The sequence below is a fragment of the Channa argus genome, chromosome 12 (assembly GCF_033026475.1).
Source record: "Channa argus isolate prfri chromosome 12, Channa argus male v1.0, whole genome shotgun sequence".
In the NCBI taxonomy this organism is placed as follows: Eukaryota; Metazoa; Chordata; class Actinopteri; order Anabantiformes; family Channidae; genus Channa; species Channa argus.
In genome coordinates this window covers 14,351,337-14,369,641 of record NC_090208.1, presented here as the reverse complement: position 1 = coordinate 14,369,641, position 18,305 = coordinate 14,351,337, and the positions used below count along the sequence as shown (strand labels likewise).

The window sequence follows — 18,305 nt, the reverse complement described above, 5'->3', positions numbered from 1 at the left end:
ATCCCTCTAGTTGAAAAGCACTGATATGATAGTAGGTGATGCTGTTAGGGGAAAACTTATTTTGAAAACCTAAATATCTAATGTTATGAGAGAGAGTTTTTGTCATAATATTCTGAGACTCATAATTTTATGAGGAAAAAGTCATGAGTAAAAATGCACATTTATGAGAAGAAATAATTATTGACATTATGAATATTTCAATATTCATAATGTCAATATTTCAAGAAAAACAAACTGTTTTTTACAGCACATATTTTGACTCTCGTAATACCACAGTGATTCTCAATCCTGCAAGGACCCCTGCTCTGCTTGTTTTCCAACTAACCCTTCACTACCATGGCTGATTGCCTGGATCAGGTGTATTCAGTCAATCAGAAGCCTAAAGATACCAACTGACTTTGTCTTCCCCCACTCCATCCTCTTCTGAGACCTTACAGCTCCTGATTGACTAAAAACACCTGATGCCAATAATCATTAGTGGACTAATGATTAGTGTTGAAGCAAAGTGTTAGAAGGCAGCACAATATTGTTTAATATGAGGAAAGCTACTGCATGTTATGACATGAAGTGTCATACTGTACAGTAATATCTATCCCAACATAATATTAGCAAATATTCATAACTATGCCACTGCCAGCAGACTGGGTGGTAATGGACATTTGGCAAAGATTAAATCCTCACTTTAATGTACTGTATGACTGTTAACTGCAAAAGTACTACTAGAAACTTTTTGTTAAACCAAAACACTTGAAAAAGAGTGTTGATAACCATAAAAAGCACAGACGGTCTTTTCTCACTATAGGTGTATTCACACAGACACACACACACACACATTTGTGTATAATTTATGTATCGGAGAGTGGGTGTACACATGCCTGTGTGCACCTGTAACTCACAACATAAGTAATCACATTCATGTCTGTGTTTCGCACTTATTTTTGTGTATACGTGTTTTTAAGTCTGTATCACAATTATTACACCTCCATTCTCACCCAGTTTGTCAGAAAATAAAAACCCACATCAAAAACAATTCTGCACCAAAGGCCACAGTGGAAGCACAAACAAAACCGCTAATTGGTGAGCGGTGAAAACAGCACCAGTTGACACGGCCATAAAGAGCCGTAAATAACTCTGTGGTCCTCACCCAGACTTTGGCACAAAGGTAATACGAGGATAGCTAAAATGCATCACACGCTCCTAGTGCCCAAATATAACTTGGCTGTCTTAGCTGATGCTTGTTGTGGAAGATTCACACTCTGGAGGAAGTTAACAAGAAGGGTAGGAGGAGATTTGTGCATGTTGTGTAAAAGTCTGTTTCGGTCAGTCTTGAATTCTTTAACATTCTTCATTTTGGCTTCACATTTTGTTTCTGATGATTAAAATGATTTATGAGTGAGCAGCTAAGGTCAAGAAAATAAAAACTATTTTTTGTTATTGAGGCTAAATGTTTTTCTGTGAAGAGTTATAATTACAGCTTAAGTTTAAGTAACAGCAGGCTATATAACTTGTATTCAAATTTTTTTCTAACATTTTCTTACTAGAAAAATGTTCCAAAACTTGTCCTAATGTGTATCGATGTTGTCCAATCCACCCATGACCCAGACTCAGTGCCAGCAGTCCATAGATACTCCCTTTGAAAGTTTTTAAACAATGCCTGCACTTAATTTGAATAAATCAGGAAATTGTAAACATATTCTATAATTGTTAGGTTTTAGTGGATTCTCATTTAGTGTACCTTTAATCACACTTGAGGCGCTGTGCAGAGCATAGCAGAAGAAAGCAGAGAAGGGCTGCGTGGAGTGGACTGAAGTTGAGACTGAGGCTAGTGTAAGCTTAAATTGTATATTGTAGGCCAGAGCAACATTCTGAGATTAAATTTATCCAGTGAAGATTGAAGATGAGCAAATGTATTGGATTGCATTAAATTGCACAGGTGCTCATAATGTTATGTCGGATTGGGGTATCAGCAATTTTCTCTCTCACTAGCATTCCCACAAAGGATTTCAAACAATATAAATGAATCCCTTGCTCACAGTTAAAAGATCCTCGGTTCAAGTCCCAGCCATGTGGAGTTTCACCGCGCTTCCTCCAGGTACTCCAGTGTCCTCCTGCAAACCAAAGACATGCCTGTTAGGTTAATTGGTGACTTTAAATTGTCTGTAGGTGTGAATGTGACTGCGAATGGTGACAGCTCGAATCGGCTCTGGCTCCCTTGCGACCCTGATAAGTGCTTGAGATAATGGATGGATGGATAAATATATCCAAACACACTGAAACCATGAGCAATTTTAAAAAGAAATGATCGTTATGTTCACTCATGTGCAACAACTAATTATGTCCATTTTGATAGCTAATAACCAATAACCAATTTTATGTATCAATATTCCATTTACATTTTTATAATAATATGATATTATGATTATGGCAAAGTAATTAAAATATTATATGTTTCTTAACATAAAGGTGTCACATGTTTATAGACTTGGTTTGTTTTAAATTGTGGTGCCCATCACCTCTTATACCTTTATATCTACCTTTGTTGGTGAGAGAGTGGAAGGGTGAAGGAAACTAATGTTGTAGTGCTCTGATTGGAATCCTGTCTTAGCTAATAGCTGGATTATGTCTGAGTCCCCCTAAGCCAACAGTGCCTGTTTTTTCATTCAGTTATATCCTGGGGGTCTCCTGGGTTTTATTATGAGAGTACTGTTATCAAATATGTGAAGATGAACACACATGTGATAACACTGTCTGCTCAAAGAAAAAAAAAACAGCAACTAATGCTTAAAGTGGCCAAATCATTCTTACACATCACAAGCAGTAAGAGCTGCTTTTGCCTATCGATTGCGTAGATTTTTCACTCATGAATAAACAAGGTGATTTGCAAGGTGCCAAAGTTAATCTAATTTGCATAAATAAATTGGTAAGCAGCATCTGTTCCTTCTACAAGCTTGAAATGGGAGTCAGGAAATCAGAAAATTACCTAATTATACAGACACTACTGACAAACCTGAACACGTAAATTAAACTATAAAAATGAGCGCAGTGTTTTTGGGGCAAATAGGATGTGGATTTCCATGGTAACAATAGGCTGAAGTGATGGGAAGATGCAGCCAATCAGTGAGGTTTTGGCCGATGCAAATTAATTTGATGCTCTGTGGAAGTGAAGACTATAAGGAAAAAAGGAAAGCGATCAGATTGCGTGGCCGCACTAGAGCTCTGCGCCAGGAACACGTTTAAATTCAAGGACGCACTGAAGAAGATCAAGGCATCGCACAAACATCCATACATTTCCATAAATGAATTAAATACAAATGATCTGCAATCACCAGCACATATCAACATCTCTTGATATTCCAGATTTAATTTGCTTTCTTTTCTTTTTGATTATGTAATGGAACATTCTGCTCTACCTGAAAGGAATGCACATATGCAGTAATAAGCATAATGGAAATGAATAGTACAAAGAAAGCTCATTCCAAGAAGAAACGTCTTCTGTAATCAGTTAATTAAAGATTTTTACCAGAATGAAACTTGGTCATTACCATATAAATTTACTATATCCAATACAGCTCAAGCATAACATTTATCCCAATAACATTTGTAGCTATGCTGTCTTGGCTGTCCACTGGGTGCCGGTCAGTCCGCCACACTGACATTCATGTTCCCTAGAGGATGACTCTAAGTGCATTCGCTAATTTTAGCATACTATCGTAATATGGATGTAATATGTGAGTAAAGCTCAAACAAGGCACATAACCAAAAAACCTTTACTGACTTCCAAGATTACTTACACATCACAACAAGAACAATACTTTTCTAAACTGTGAAAAATAAATTCAGAGATATATAATCTCCATGGATTACAAATTCATGATAAGAAGAATAAAGCCTGATCTTGTTTGTAGTTTGAGGTGTCCTGTCCACAAATTTATTTTCCATTATAGCGGTTGGTGAAAATACATTTTGGGCCACAGAGGGATTTTTGTTGTTGCAGTAGCAGTAGTGGCCGCTACATAAAATTAGCCTATTAACTCCCTTGTCCTTATTTTATTTTATTGTTTTTCTACTTTGTATCGCTTATGTTCCAAGGACATTTTGTTTAATATTTAAAGGGACAATTTATAATGTTTCAGGGGGATGAATACACACATTCTTAACCAATACGCAAAGTTTCTCTAAATGAAAGCATGAATCACATTGCTGGGACTTTGAGTTGCCACTAGTGACTTTAATTGCAAAGGTACATGGCTATGTGTAGCTGAATGCCCTTGTTCTGTGAGTCAGCTAACTAGAAAAATCCAGTTCACAGTGGGCATATCAATTAAGGACTTAATGTGGTGGTGCCAGTGGGTAGAACACAGAAATAGACGTTCCCAACTGTCTTCTCCAACTCCCACTCTCTCAGTTTCTTTCCAGCTGTTTTGCAGAAACAACCATCCATCACCAGCCATTTGTGAAATTAGTGTGTGTGTGCGCGCGTGTGTGTGTGTGTATGTGCACGTATGTGGACGTCTGCCAAGAGGACAGCCAGTGTCTGTCCTTTGTGTCTGTATGTCTCCCAGGTGAAACATCACATCTTGTCACCACAGTGACTTACATTTGCTTGGAGTGGTCTAGGGTTTGGTGCATGGGAACATAAGCACATACACATGCATACACGCCAAAAGACCCAACAACTTGCAATTACTCTAAGCATGCTTGAATGCACACAAATGTTTATACTCACACTTTTGGGATCAAAATGGAGAAAGTATGTTACATGGTATAAGGGAGGCAGAGTAGAACATGTCAGAGACATTTATTATTTTACCATTTTAGGGCCCCATAAGCTGTTTTCATTGGGCCCTGGTTTTCTGGCAGCACCCCTGCTTACACACATACAAAAGCACTTTTCGCCTGCCACATCACATCATGCCAACGAGCTGAGTAAAGTGCATCCTTTTGTAAGACCACGGTGCAGTAATCTAGTGCAGGTGCACTCATCATTAACTGACTGGAGATTAGGAGAGGGAGCGGAACAATCAAGTAAAGAAAGGTCGTAACACTGTTGGGATCAAGGCTCTGGTCCCCAGTGTCCCAGGTGGGCTTTTCCGGAGTTTGAATTTCTGTTCTTGTTTGAACTGGTGGCTCTAGAATCCTCCTTAAGACGTGCAGCAAAACAGTAAGTCATGTTGTTCCTAATAATTTTTTATCTTACGCAAATAATGGGCTAATTTGGCATTTGTAGTCAAAGCAGTGTGTCCTCTAGACTTTGAAATGTGGCAGGAATAAGTAAGATCCTTTCTCTGTAGTCATGATAGATTTGAAGTTGCATGGTGCATTTGATTTAGAACTTAAGTCTAACATTTTGCAACAGTCAGGAGGCTTTAGTATTTTCTGATTTGAATCAATGAAAAAAAATTGTCTCTGTTGCCATTCTCAAACATGGTCACTGTCTCTTTAATGCAATATTGCATTATTTATGAAAAAATGTTTTATCTTTTCTTTCAACACTAAATATGTGGAAAGATAAGACATAGGGCTGTAAAAAATGAATCTACAGCAAATTAGGGATTGCTGCAGACAGCTTCATTTTCATCAACAAGACGCTCAAAGTCCAATATGAAATATTAGCCAATGAGCTTACACATATATAGCTCCAATTCTTCTTTTATATGAATCTAACTTAAAAGCATTAGGCTGAACTTAAAGTTCAGGCAACAGACAACACTCTTCATCAGATTCAGAGAAATGCTTGCAGCTGCCTGCTAACATTGGGACTGAGAGGAGGGGAAAATATATGGTTCAGCGTTTCCCTCCTCACAAGAACAGCACAGTAATCAATTCTGTTTAGTACAAATCCAATGCACTTAAACTTCCAGCGCGAATAACCAGAGGCTGCAGAGCAGAGGTACATTTATCGATAAAGCAATTAATTCAAAACCCTTCTCCTCCTCCTATTCCTCCTGGCCGCTGCAGTTGCCCCATCCAGGGGCAAGGGACGCTCTTGTAAACGTTACTCAAAAAAAAAGAACCAAATTAGCTAACGTTACATGTTAACAACTAATAAAAGTAAATTCATTTTTCTACTCACAAGTGGAGCAGCTTTTGTTATATTACATAACTCCAGTAATTAGCATTAAGGTAGCTTATATTTAGCCAACATTCACTGTTCATTACAGTAGTTGTCATTTTAGCTAACCTAACATTAGCTCAGGGTAAGTTAGCTAACAGTTAACGTGCATTAAAAAATGACAGCTCGGCTACTGTGCATTTTGGTACAAAAAAGAATAAATAAATAGAAATGCTACTTTGGATATTTTAACTTTTATGTGTAGAAACAAATTCCTTTCGACACTTACTGGATGGAAAGCAAGCAAGTGGTGAAGTGTTAACATCGTCTTAGTAACAATAGCTTTGCTGACTCTTGCTTTACTTAGTAAAAGTAGTTAGTAACGTGAGTTAAATATGCTGACCTCGCCCTCCAGTACAATTTTTATAGGGACTGGATGAGGACCAGTCTTCTCACCATAGAGGACAGAAATAGGGAGAAAGACAGAGCGAAATGCCAGAGCTCCTCTGTCACCTCCATCAAGTCGGACGATAAAAGTGAAAGCACCGCCGGAATTGAAGATTTCAACGTAAAAGTCTATTTGTTCAGGACACAGAGTAGTGTGGGTAAGTACGGAAACTACTTCGGGCTTTAAATAAGACGTGTGTCAATGTTTGTGTGTTTATAGTTATAGAATATTTCGAAGACTTTATTTTCACTTTTTAATTTTTTTCTCTATCTCTTCGTTTTAAGACTGTGACGGCAAATAAATGCGTAGCTTGCTGTTTTATTTTGAAAATGCAAACCGGTAGTCGCGCTTCTATTTTGCCCGACTTCACACACTCTCCGGCTCTCAGAGCTCGGTCGGCTCGCACAAACAGCAGGATGCCAAGGGGAGCACTCCGACACAAGGCGTCCGTTTTTCCGTCTCCCGGCGTCATTGTATCTTCACCACAGAAACTCTGATGGGCGTTTTTATATTCCTTTTACCGTCTTCGACGCTTGGATATTTTCGGAAGCCACGAAATGAAGCGAATGAATGTGAGCAACAAGAAGTGTCCTGTTGTTGTGCCTGTCTCCAGCATCTCTAGTAGCCAAGTCCTCTCTGTGGATGCGGCGCCTCAGTGATTTTTAGTTGTCTGGATTTTATGTAGTGTTCACTGCACAGTGGACTACCCAACTTTTCCCCGCTTTTTGTGGTCTTTTCGGTGAGGTTTTCCGTGTTTGAAACAAAGATTTCAGGATAGACCAACTCCGGAAAACCAGCGACTTGACAGCAGCTCCTGGCAGAATAACCATTCTTAGCGGTTATTCGCGTTTACAAGCATCTTCTCTGGGGGTGGGAATACGACTGATGCTTGCCATGCTCGTCTATTCGAGTTTTGTATCGTCTCGTTGTTTGTCTGTTTGTCCTACAGTGGCATGAAAATTCATGAATGCGTCCAATTACGCATGCACCATGACGGTAGTAGGCTGTGCGTAATATCCTATTATTATATCCCTACCACATGAATGCAATAACAAACATCTTCAGTCTCATTCCTGTGTTTTGAAAAGCTTTGGCAGATCCATCCTAACTTGACTGGTGTGTGTTCAGTGTGTGTGTGTGTGTGCAGCATGGGCGTAAGAGTATGGCAGGGCAAACGTCAATTAAGTAAAACGTCCAGATGCTGTAGATCAATTTCAAACTGAAACCTTATTCTGCAAAAGAAACCTTAAACATAATCATAAATGAGCATTTTGCACCAAATGGTTAACCAAATGGTTTGTCCTCTGAAATTAGGGTCTGTAAATGTGCCTGAAGTTAGTTGTAAATTAAAAGCCTAATAGATGAAGCCGCGTGCCACTGCCATAATTGACGCCCCATGTGTGTGGATGGATCAGGGGAATCTGCGCGCAAACATGCACGTCTGTCCATGTGCTCGCGTTTGCGCCCCTGGCCGCTTTAACGCGTGTGTTTGTGTGCGTGTGTAACAGCCACGCTGGAAGTCGCCCCCCATGTGGCCGTCGGGAGTGGGAAACAGGCAGCCCTGCCCGCGGGAGTCTGCGCTGCGCAGAGCGGTCATCAGCGGCAACATCAACGCCCTGCCGCCGCACCACGTCCCCACTGGCCGCAGCGTCCGGGTCTTCATCTGTGCCAACCCCGACGGTAAGAGTCAGCGTGACACTCTGCTCTCCTCATCTACGCATTCATTTCAAGCCTGGGGACTCTCACAATGACACAAGACCAGGGCTTATTGTTGTGAGTCATTTCACAAAAGCTCCATGTTTGCGTTCAGACTTCGAAAGCTTGTACAGTGAGCCAGTTAAATTATTAAAGTGGAAATAAGTGTAGCATGGTCTACCAGATCCAGCTGTGTAGAAATATTTGAGAAGCAACCCAAGTGAAGTCTACAGCATCAGATTATTGTACTTCATGTGTGGCTGCGTGCATTAAGTAATTGGAAGTACAACACAAGGATAATGGATACTTGGATACAATATGAACCCACTGCCAGTGCTTGTGATTTCCAATAATGATCAGAGCTATTCTGAAGCAAAGTCAGATTAATGTGTAGTCTGCTCGCCAAGCACTGAGCTGTGACATTCAAAGAACCACTAATGGAACTACTGGAAAATGTGTTAAATTGGGTAACATTGGGCCATATGACAACTTGACAAACAAACAAATAATAGTGCGCTATTCATTCCAGTAATACAATGGCACAACAGATTGCATTCGACATAGAGAGCGTGGCGTGAACAGAGTGCAAGGCTGTTGGGTCGTGAGGGAGCTCTGTATTTGAATATGCCCCCTGGGCAAGGGGGTAAAAATAGGCCCAGTAAAACTAGAATAAGCAAGGCAACGGAAGTAGAGTAGGCTATGAGAGAGACGGAGGCAGAGGGAATGGTAGGTTCAAAAAGGTTGGTTGGTTTTGTTGATACATAATTTTTATTTTTTGATATCACTGAATCAATTGCTATGGATATACAATGAAGAATGTATCCACCTCATATTATTGCATTGTAATGGACCACAGTAGACGGTGGAAACTCTGGTATTGTTAAGCCACCTGCAGCTGACTCAGTCATTCTGACCACCCTGTCATGGCACAAGCTCGACGCTCCGATCTGCACAAGGATGGGAAAACAATGCAGGGAGGGGGGGGGGCTATTCAAAGTTGTTCTTTCAGATTGTTGACACAAATTGAAGGACACACATTTCGTCCTGAGCAATGAAGAGACAACTGTGAGAGAACTGTGAGCTGTATATTTTTCAGTGGCCGTCAAGTATCCAGTGCCATACTTAAAGAAATCCTCCTGAATTCCCCACAAGTTCATCTTGGTCAAACCACATTTTGCGACAATATATTTTGTTCATTTGATTTGCTGTGTTTTTGGAATATCAGTTTGTCCCATTATAGCTTTCCAGCCTGAGCTACTTTGACTGTAATAAGAGAGGTTCATATCATTCTCAGATACTTTCTAAAACTTGCCGCCTCGCTTGGCAGAGCAATCCTGCTGGTGATTTGCGCAAATAAAACAAAACACAGATATTCGGCTTTGGCCCGTACTGCTGCACAAACTGGTCCTCCATATTCACTAGAGGGGGCTGTCCATGCACTTATTTAACACCATCCACCTTACCGTAGATGTACAGTACAATGAGAGCTAATCGAAGGGCAGTTGTCTCTTAAATAGATATGATTCACATTTTGATTAAACTCTACTGCTACAGCATCACCATTTTGTCATGTTCCTCCGAAGAATTTGACTTTAATCTTCTCATTTGCATTTACTGTAGTAAACCGTATAGTGAAGCAGTGGAGTTTGTCTGTATGGGATTTGTCTGCATCTGTGGCTTTGAAACTGAATAAGCAACTCCCTAACTCCTTGCCAACACTGAGCAGGGTATTTCTCTTTCTATTTCTTCCAAATCTAAAGTTGTAAGCAATGAAGCAGCGGCGTGAGTGTGAATAACTTGCTGAAGGCCAGGTAGGATCAGCCTCACGTTAATAAAAGGTTAAAAGAATATAGGTTGCATATATTAGCTCAGTTTATCTATTTGTCATATTACAGTAGATGGGTGACACATGCTACACAGAGTGATAAGCACGCTATTATAAAAGGGGAACAGCCCTTTTGTTATTGTGTCTGTGTGACTAAGGGGACCTCACGTCATTGATCTACAGCACAGAGTTTTATGTGCTCTCTTCCTATACTCTTGGCTTTGCTGAATGTAGTGACCCTAATGCCCTTAATCAAAAGCCACAGATGACTGCATAACACTCCCGCTGTGGTATTTCAGCTGCGCAGCTCTCAGCTGGGTTTGTTTGTTCTGCCCATAAGGGGGCACGACACTCAGTTTTAACAATAATTTCGAAGCAGTAAATTGTTGTCCTGAGAGGAATTTGATGACCATGATGATGACAGAGGTAAGATGCAGTATGCAGATGCTAGAACTTTCATTTCATAGTGCAGGGATAAAGACTTTATTACATTATTGCAAAGTGTTGCTCAAAATGCAAGCCAAACAGCTAACTAAAATGAATGTAGATCATTCATTCGTGATGTGAATGAATCAAGTTTTTGGCTCAGGTGTATGAGCGGTTGTGTACGTGGGGCCACATCGGATCGATATAAAACTCCACTTATCTCTTCGTGCCAGTAGCCAGACAGCAGCAAACAATCCAGAAAAAAAAGTCAAATGTGATTTATTTTTGTGTGTGCTGCTTTGTGTATTATGCAGCTTGTCCCATCTGTCAATACGCATGTGTTTATGGATATCCGTATAAGCATTGCAAGGCAACTCAGTTACCTTGCTGTAGTCCTCTCGGAGGCTCTGGCATCGGACACGTGCTACAGGCAGCTATCTGTATTCAAGCTATCACTTAAGCTGTTTAAAGTTAATAAAAGCACAATACATCAGGGATACGATGCATAAAATCATCCAAACCTCTTTCGTGCCATTATCAAGACTATAGGATGTTACCACAGAGACCACTAATTACAAAAACAGTGCACCACACAAAATTACTGTATCCTTTTGGGTTTGCGTTGCAGGTTTTTAGCTATAATTTCCAGAAGCTAACATCATTGTACCTTTAAAAACGCATTCCCCAGTCTCTACTTAAATTATCCACCTTTTTGAATCAAGTCTGGTGAAAGAGAACAAAGGAGTGAGTGGGAGGAATAGCAGGGAGCACAGAAGGAGAGATGACAGGTGAGGAGACTGTGTCAAGGGTGGCTTTTGTTTAATAAATTGCTTCTCAGGGGCAAGCGAGTGTCGGATTTTTGGACGAGCTCGGCACATTCTGCGGCATGTGAAGTTTATGACGCGTGCGAGCCAGCTCATTTCTCCCCCTCTTGCGTCGTCCTCTGCCTCCTTACCTCTGCTCTCCTCCTAAAGGGAGAGAGGAAGCTCACTCTGACAAGCTTGGCAGCAGCTTTTAGTGACCTTACTCTGAGTTCTCCAGAGCCCTGTAGAGCAATTCTGCACCACTAGGACCTAGTTCTGCCAAATTCAGCAGTTGCCCTTGCACATTCATCTAACTCCTTGAGCGTTGAAGCCATTTCACGGAACACGCTAAAAACGTTTCATCAGGGAATGATGTTAATGATAACAACCAGCCCCTAGATGTACACAAGCGAACTTACATAGTGATTAACCTCTAGAAAACCAGTGTGGTCTGCAAGCACTTTATAACTAATGGGAATTTTATTTGCTGTGCACACCATGAGACGTTTTATTTGCTGAGGGAGGGTTTCTGCTTTTATTACTGATAACTGAGATTGAAATTGAACGCAGTTTTACTATAAACTTCCGAAGTAGGGCTGAACAATAGGAGAATCATTGAATTGCAATTTTCTTTAGAGCAATACTATGATTGCAATTTAATATGCAATTTTTAAAAAAGCTTTTGTATTATGGTCACCGAGATTCCAGATGACTTGTTCTCCAGACAGCAAATTTCCACAAAGAACTCCTGGCTTCTCTTAATATTTACAATGTGTAGCATTTTAATTGCAGCTTAAATTACAGCTCTTCTAAGTTGAAAATTGTAATTTGTTAAATTGTGACATTAATTTGAAAACATTTATTTGTTCAGCTATTAAAAAAAAACATTTAGTGGCTTTTTGAAATGTATAAAATTTTGCAAACTTCACAATGTTTTAAAGTCCTGATAGTATTACATCAACATGGCAAGGCTTCAGTTCAAAAGTCCACATCTGTATATAGTGGGACTATACAAAGAAGAAATGCTTGTAGGAGTAGTTACTTTACTGTAAAAATAACAGTATTTCACAAATCCCCTGTACTTCTCATTGGAATTTGTTAAATTTTTCTCACCTTTCTTCTTACCATTGTAAGAACACTGACAAAAATAAAACATTACACACAAACATTCATTGTCTTAAAAAGGATTGAATACTAGTTACAAAAAGTAACCACCTAAAAAAAATAAAAATGTAATTGCAGTGATTTGCCTATTAAAAGGTAAAAAACTGCAAAGTAGGTGAAATTGTTTAACTAATTTGCTCTACAAAAACTGAAAAAACAAACCTGTTTTGCATTGGATTACACAATTAAACATCCTCCAAATCTGCTTATTTTATAAAATCAAGGAATTTGTAATTCACCACTGATTATGCAGATGTGGGGCTATATGACAACTCAAGTGCCTAACTAAACTGTTATAATATCCATAAAAGACACCTTTAATAAATGTGTTAACATCTCTGTCAAAACTCAAGTAGAAGGATCACATTCAAGGTGACGTCTTCAAACAAAACAAAACGGGCACTGGTTGTGCATTTATGTTTGGCCAGTCATTGTAGTATAACTGGGCTTTAAAAGTCCAGGCATAATGTTAGATTCTAAGAGCCCCACTATTGGATTTTGAGACAGCAGCTGCTGGAACGGGTGTTACCAGGAGAACTTTTTTGGTACATTTTTACGTTGGGTATAGCATTTTGTGTGTTTTTTTTTTAAGTAAACACAAATAACCTTATTGTTAGAGAAGCAGTCTATCTCCGTCACATCCAGTCCCACGTTCCGATCTTTTCTCGTCCATCAGTGTTTAACATCGTGTGTGAGTGGTGGCACAATAAAGTCCAGTAGATTTTCTTTAGCCAAATTCAGCTCAACCTGTACTATCTCACTGTGCTCAGGAAAGGCAGGAACATCTGGCCTTTATGGATGGCTTATTTACACAGCCATAATTTGCCTTCATCATCTTCCAGGTCATTCAAGATTGATTTGCTCATTCACTGTGCATTTGCATCATTGTTGGGCAGGTTCTGATCTGCACATTATTCAGTTTGTGTGTTACACTGAATGGCATGTAGCAGTTACACACCTGTATACTAAGAAATGGTTTGAGAGAGAAGGGAAGAAGCTGCATCATAGGAGCTGAATTTAATCAAGGGCTGCAGCAAACTTGTGATTTTATTATTGGCTTGCAACATTTGTTTGGATTCATTCATTCAGTGTATAACATTGTGAAAAAATAGCCATTGAATTTTCCATTTATTATAATGATCTGAAAAAGAGAAAGGACTTCATATAGGAACCGTGGAACCAGAATTAGTTCTTGTCGATAAACAAAAGTATTCAAATTTTTTAATGGTTCATTTTCTGACCAAATAACTAAAATTAATTAGCATTAATTTAAACTGTGGTTCGGTTGTCTAATGTAGTGTTTAATGCACGGTGTCTCCACGTCAATGACAGTCTGCTTACAGGGGCAGTTCACTAGCCCTGGGGCCAGGTCTGACCCTTGACACTTTGCAGCAAAAGACACAGAGATTATATTGATTGTGTTTAGTGCCACTGCTTCCTGTCTCATTTACAAGAAGAAAGCTCTCATTGTACAACAATACACAAACATCCAGAGTAAGAGGAAACGGAAAGCAGCTTCTGAATGTATATTGTTTCAATGCATTATCTTTTTGCGTTAAAGCAGCCCTCAGGCTGGTCCCTCCCCTGGTGATTTCAGACCTTATTCTCCACCCCCACCCCCTCTAACTCTAACCCCAACACCAAAAATATAATAGGATTCTTATCATGGTAAGCACCTGCATAAGTTAGCTCTGTCCTTACACCAATTAACTGAAGCGGGGGAGTTTGTTGCATATCCAGATGCACATAGTGTGACCAGGGGTTTTGAAACAGCTTTTATACATTTCTTTTAATAATAATAATAATAATAATAATCAATAACTTCTTCTATTCCCAAACAAACTAATGGCCACCTTTGGCTCCATCTGACAAAGCCTGCTGCACAAAGCCTGGGACACACTGGTGTTGATTCTCCAGAGCTATGGAGACACCATCAGGACGGACGCATTGCTTAATTTTTTGAAACATCCTCCCTGTGTTTTGGATTCTGAGTAAAGAAAATTCTCTCTTTCTCTTCGCCTGGTCAGCGAACACTATGGATGGCCTCTAGCACACACAAGTACGCACTGCTGAATCCATGTCAGTATCAATGACCACTGTGTCACAGCATTGTTCTATTTATTAAGACAGTTGTCTCTTGGACATCAGTCTCACTCTCTTTTAATTAGAGATCTCTAAGCAGTTGTGCATACCAATTGCCTCTGGAGTGTCAGTTGGTGGAGCTTCACGCGAGCAGAGTGATTGCTTTGTCAGAGGCTTTTTGATGAGGCTCGGAGGAATGACCACAGAGTAACAGACTAGTGTTTTATATTTTGCTTGTTGTACTAATGAAACCATATTCATTAATATTAAGCAGACAAAAACAATATATTCCACAGCTAGCTATTTGAGGCCATTATCTTATTCAATCAAATATTTGAAAGGAATCATTATTCTCAGTCCAAGCACTCTATAAAAGAGAAAAAGAAATAGCAGCAGGAGCATTTGGCTTCATCTCTGTTCAATTGGCCACCTATGTGTTCCCTAAAGGATGAGGGAGGAACAGGAAAGAAAAAAAACTGCACTGACAGGACATATCTGAAAGAAAAGACACATTGGTCAGCGCTATTGTATTAAACAGATTGAAAAACTAGAGGGACTGTCAGGATTTGTGCATGAGAACAGACCCTAGTGTAAACACAGTGAGAGGGAATGTGGTAAAATAAGAGAACTTTAATCAGAGACACCAGAGAAAGAACAAAATAAAACTCAATCCAGAAGTAGACTGGAGACAGGTGTGCCAAAAGACTGTAAGTGACTAATTAAGATGTAGAAACTGGCACTAAGGAACTTAGCAATGGTGAATCTAAATCAGAAAATGAACACAAAACTAATGTACAGAAATTCAACATAAAACTAGTGCAGTAAGTCTAAGCTTTCAAAACAAATACCAAACTTCAGGGAGTAACGTCTACTTAATAGTCAGAATCCACACGTGAACACAAATACATAAACTGGGGAATGGCCTGGACAAGGCTGCAAACCAGAGAATGAGGTTGTGAGTAATTAACAGCTTTATTAAAGAACAGAGGATATCAGGAGAACCACCTAAAAAACACTCCAGGAGTGAGGGGAAAAGCTGACTTGGTCTTAGAAGGTAATACAGAAAGCATACAAAAAGCTGAATCTGGGGAAAACACAAAACAGGACCAGAAATAACTAAGGAGGATAAACTTAAACCCGGTCAAGGATAACTAAAGAACTAATGCAGAGCGTAGACGCAAACTGGTTAAAAACAGCAACTAAAAAGTGGGCACTAAACAAATATATGTGAAAAAGATATGAAAAATAACCAGGAGTGTGGATATACAAGACAGATCTAGAACGGCTAATATTAGCAAATTAACTGTTCCTACAACAGAGCTAGAGGAACACAACTACCAAACATCAGATCAAAAGGTCCAAACATAAGAGTCATTAGTCCAGACAGCACAAGACAGAAGACCAGAAGGCACAATGTTCCATCTAGGAGAAAAGACGAGGATCTGACAGGAAAATGAGGGGAGAGCTGAGGCTAAATAGGGAGGGGTGGGTGATGATTAGTGAAGCTAGAGAAGTGACCTGGGAACAGGAAGTGGTGGAAAAGGGCTACAAACTAAAAGTCTAAGAAAGGAACTTGCTCTAAAGGGCCGGATCATGACAGGGACACACACACAGCGAGAAAGAGGGTGAGTGTAACATCCAGTCTTTGTTGCTTTGCATGTGGGGTGTACACAATAGACAACACACACACACACACACACACACACATACGTCAGGCTGCCACAACTCATCATCATCCCACACAAAGAAAGAGACAGGTGTCTTGCCGTTATCAGCACAATACAAACAACACAGTTTAGTCTGTCAGGTCACATCGAGACACAGTAGAGCAAGATGTACATTTGGTTTCTACCTTTTTCCGAATATACAGGCAGGTTTAGTCTCAATTCTATAAACACTGTGAGTTTTGAGGTTATGGTGCTTGACCGTAAGATATTGTATATTTCACCGTTATGCATTTCTGATGAAATAAGAAGAGCACTCTAGTGATGGCATTAATTTCATTTTCATGCCATTACAGCCGTTCAGTTTTGATTTGACATTTTGCTCTGGTAGCTGTGGGCAGATACATGTACGGTAATGGCCCAAAGCCTTACTAAAGATAGATGAAAGAAAGATACGTCACAGTAAATCTGTGGGCTCCTCTACTCACACTGTGTATGACACGGTTAGCAGTTGAAGGGTTTGTGTGTTGTCCACCATGTGTGTTCTCCGCGTACACATGTGCGTGCACGTGTGGGTCGGCTACTTACTTCACTCTCTATTGGGCATGTTCCATTTTTTAACTATCCTTCCCCAGCCCTTTAGAAAAAAGAGGGGGAGAAAGAGACTGGGCCTGTCCAAATAAATTACAGTAACCATTTGGAAGACAGTGAAAAAGAGAGGAGAGGAAGAAAGAAAGTGGGACACAACAACAAGCCGTGGGCACTCGCTCTGTGACGCTCCGACTTTCCAATATGATCACTGCCTCTGTAATGCTGCATAATCTCGCATTCTTTAACAGTGTGTCTGCATTTGCTCCTCTAAGTGTTCATATTTTTAATTGGTGTGCAAAGCATATTTAAAAATGATATACATATATATGGTGCTTTCTTTAATGTTTGCACGACATTAAAGGTAAAGCTGTTATTTTGAACACAAATTGTAATTTCCTAACTATAACATTGGCTAATTCTATATTCTTTTATGTTCTGACCTTTTCTAGACAAAACTGCAAATTAATTATTCAAGACAATACCCAGCAGATAAACACATAATGACAATAGTTGTTAGTCACAATCCAAAATGATTCTGAATTTTAAAGTGAAAATTAGGAAGCAAAAAAAAATCAAGGAAATCAATCAACTGTGGTACACTTACACAAATGCACACGAACACACACACACAAACACACACACACACACACACACACAGGTGTGTTGAAATCCAAAGCCTTTTGCCAAATTTAAACTTGTTACAGTGATCCATCCACATCTGAATGGAAAAACCAATTGTGACCCTGCTTGTTAGGCTGAAATTAATGATTTTATGAATAACTACACATCATTAGGGTGGAAAATACTTTGATTTTTTGATCTTTGATTTTCTGTATAGTCAACATACACAAAGGTCAGGCCGAGGTCATTTCCCTTCTCTTGCTTTCTTTTGAACACGATCAGTCGCACTTTTGTGTAGTGTGTCTTTGTGTTCAGCACAACACTGGAGCCAGAAGGGAGTTATCCTAGTCTAAAACGAGGGTTGTACAGCACATACATTTCCTCTAACCCTCAAATTGTCATGTTTATATTTTAGTTTGCATGTGGGGATGCTGGTTTGTGTTTCTGAACATTAGACTGAGGTTCCAGACTTTATGCTGAGCTAAGCTAATAGTTCCCTAGGTTTAGGTTCGATGCTTGTGAAAAGTAAATGGGGTTTTATTGAAATCTTAGAAGGAAATTAATGAGAATTTTCCCAAACCTCAAACTCTTTGTTCCTTTAACTCAATGAACCATGTTGCTCTTAATTGACACTTTTTTTTTTTGTACATGCTACTTTAATCCTCCAAATTTAATTTTGTTTTCAGACACAGAAGCAGAGAGGAATGCACTGAAAGAACACGTCTACCCTAAACTACGAGACTTCTGCAGGGAGAATTATGGGATTGAATTCCAGGTAACTGTTTCCCTTCTTTCATGTTTCATATAGTTTTTTCCATCTCACCTTCCTGTGGCTCACAGCACTGAAGCTTCCAAAACTATAGTTTGCCAGTTCTGATTGTTAAGTGCCTCCAAAACTACATTGTGGCTTACACGCCCTCCAGTGCCTGCAGGG

At 39.6% G+C, this 18,305-nt stretch overlaps 2 protein-coding genes across 5 annotated transcripts in view; one reads left to right on the top strand and one right to left on the bottom strand.

The window, feature by feature from the left end:
• Positions 1-6,569, bottom strand: part of arap2 (ArfGAP with RhoGAP domain, ankyrin repeat and PH domain 2) — a 204,578-nt gene extending 198,009 nt beyond the window's left edge. Inside the window, exons 1-2 of the mRNA XM_067523327.1 lie at positions 6,456-6,569; positions 2,034-2,108 (exon numbers count right to left, since the gene is read on the bottom strand). The gene's annotated coding sequence lies outside the window, so the exon portion shown is untranslated. The remainder of the gene's footprint in view (positions 1-2,033; positions 2,109-6,455) is intronic.
• Positions 6,523-18,305, top strand: part of LOC137137268 (NACHT and WD repeat domain-containing protein 2) — a 47,323-nt gene continuing 35,540 nt past the window's right edge. The window contains exons 1-3 of one of the 4 annotated variants that reach the window (XM_067523323.1): positions 6,523-6,657; positions 8,009-8,180; positions 18,058-18,146. In XM_067523323.1, coding sequence (XP_067379424.1) covers positions 8,030-8,180; positions 18,058-18,146 — 240 coding nt within the window. In that variant the 5' untranslated portion in view covers positions 6,523-6,657; positions 8,009-8,029. Of the gene's footprint in view, positions 6,658-6,698; positions 7,507-8,008; positions 8,181-18,057; positions 18,147-18,305 lie in introns of those variants that run through there. The other 3 variants (XM_067523320.1, XM_067523321.1, XM_067523324.1) reach the window with 3 other exon arrangements.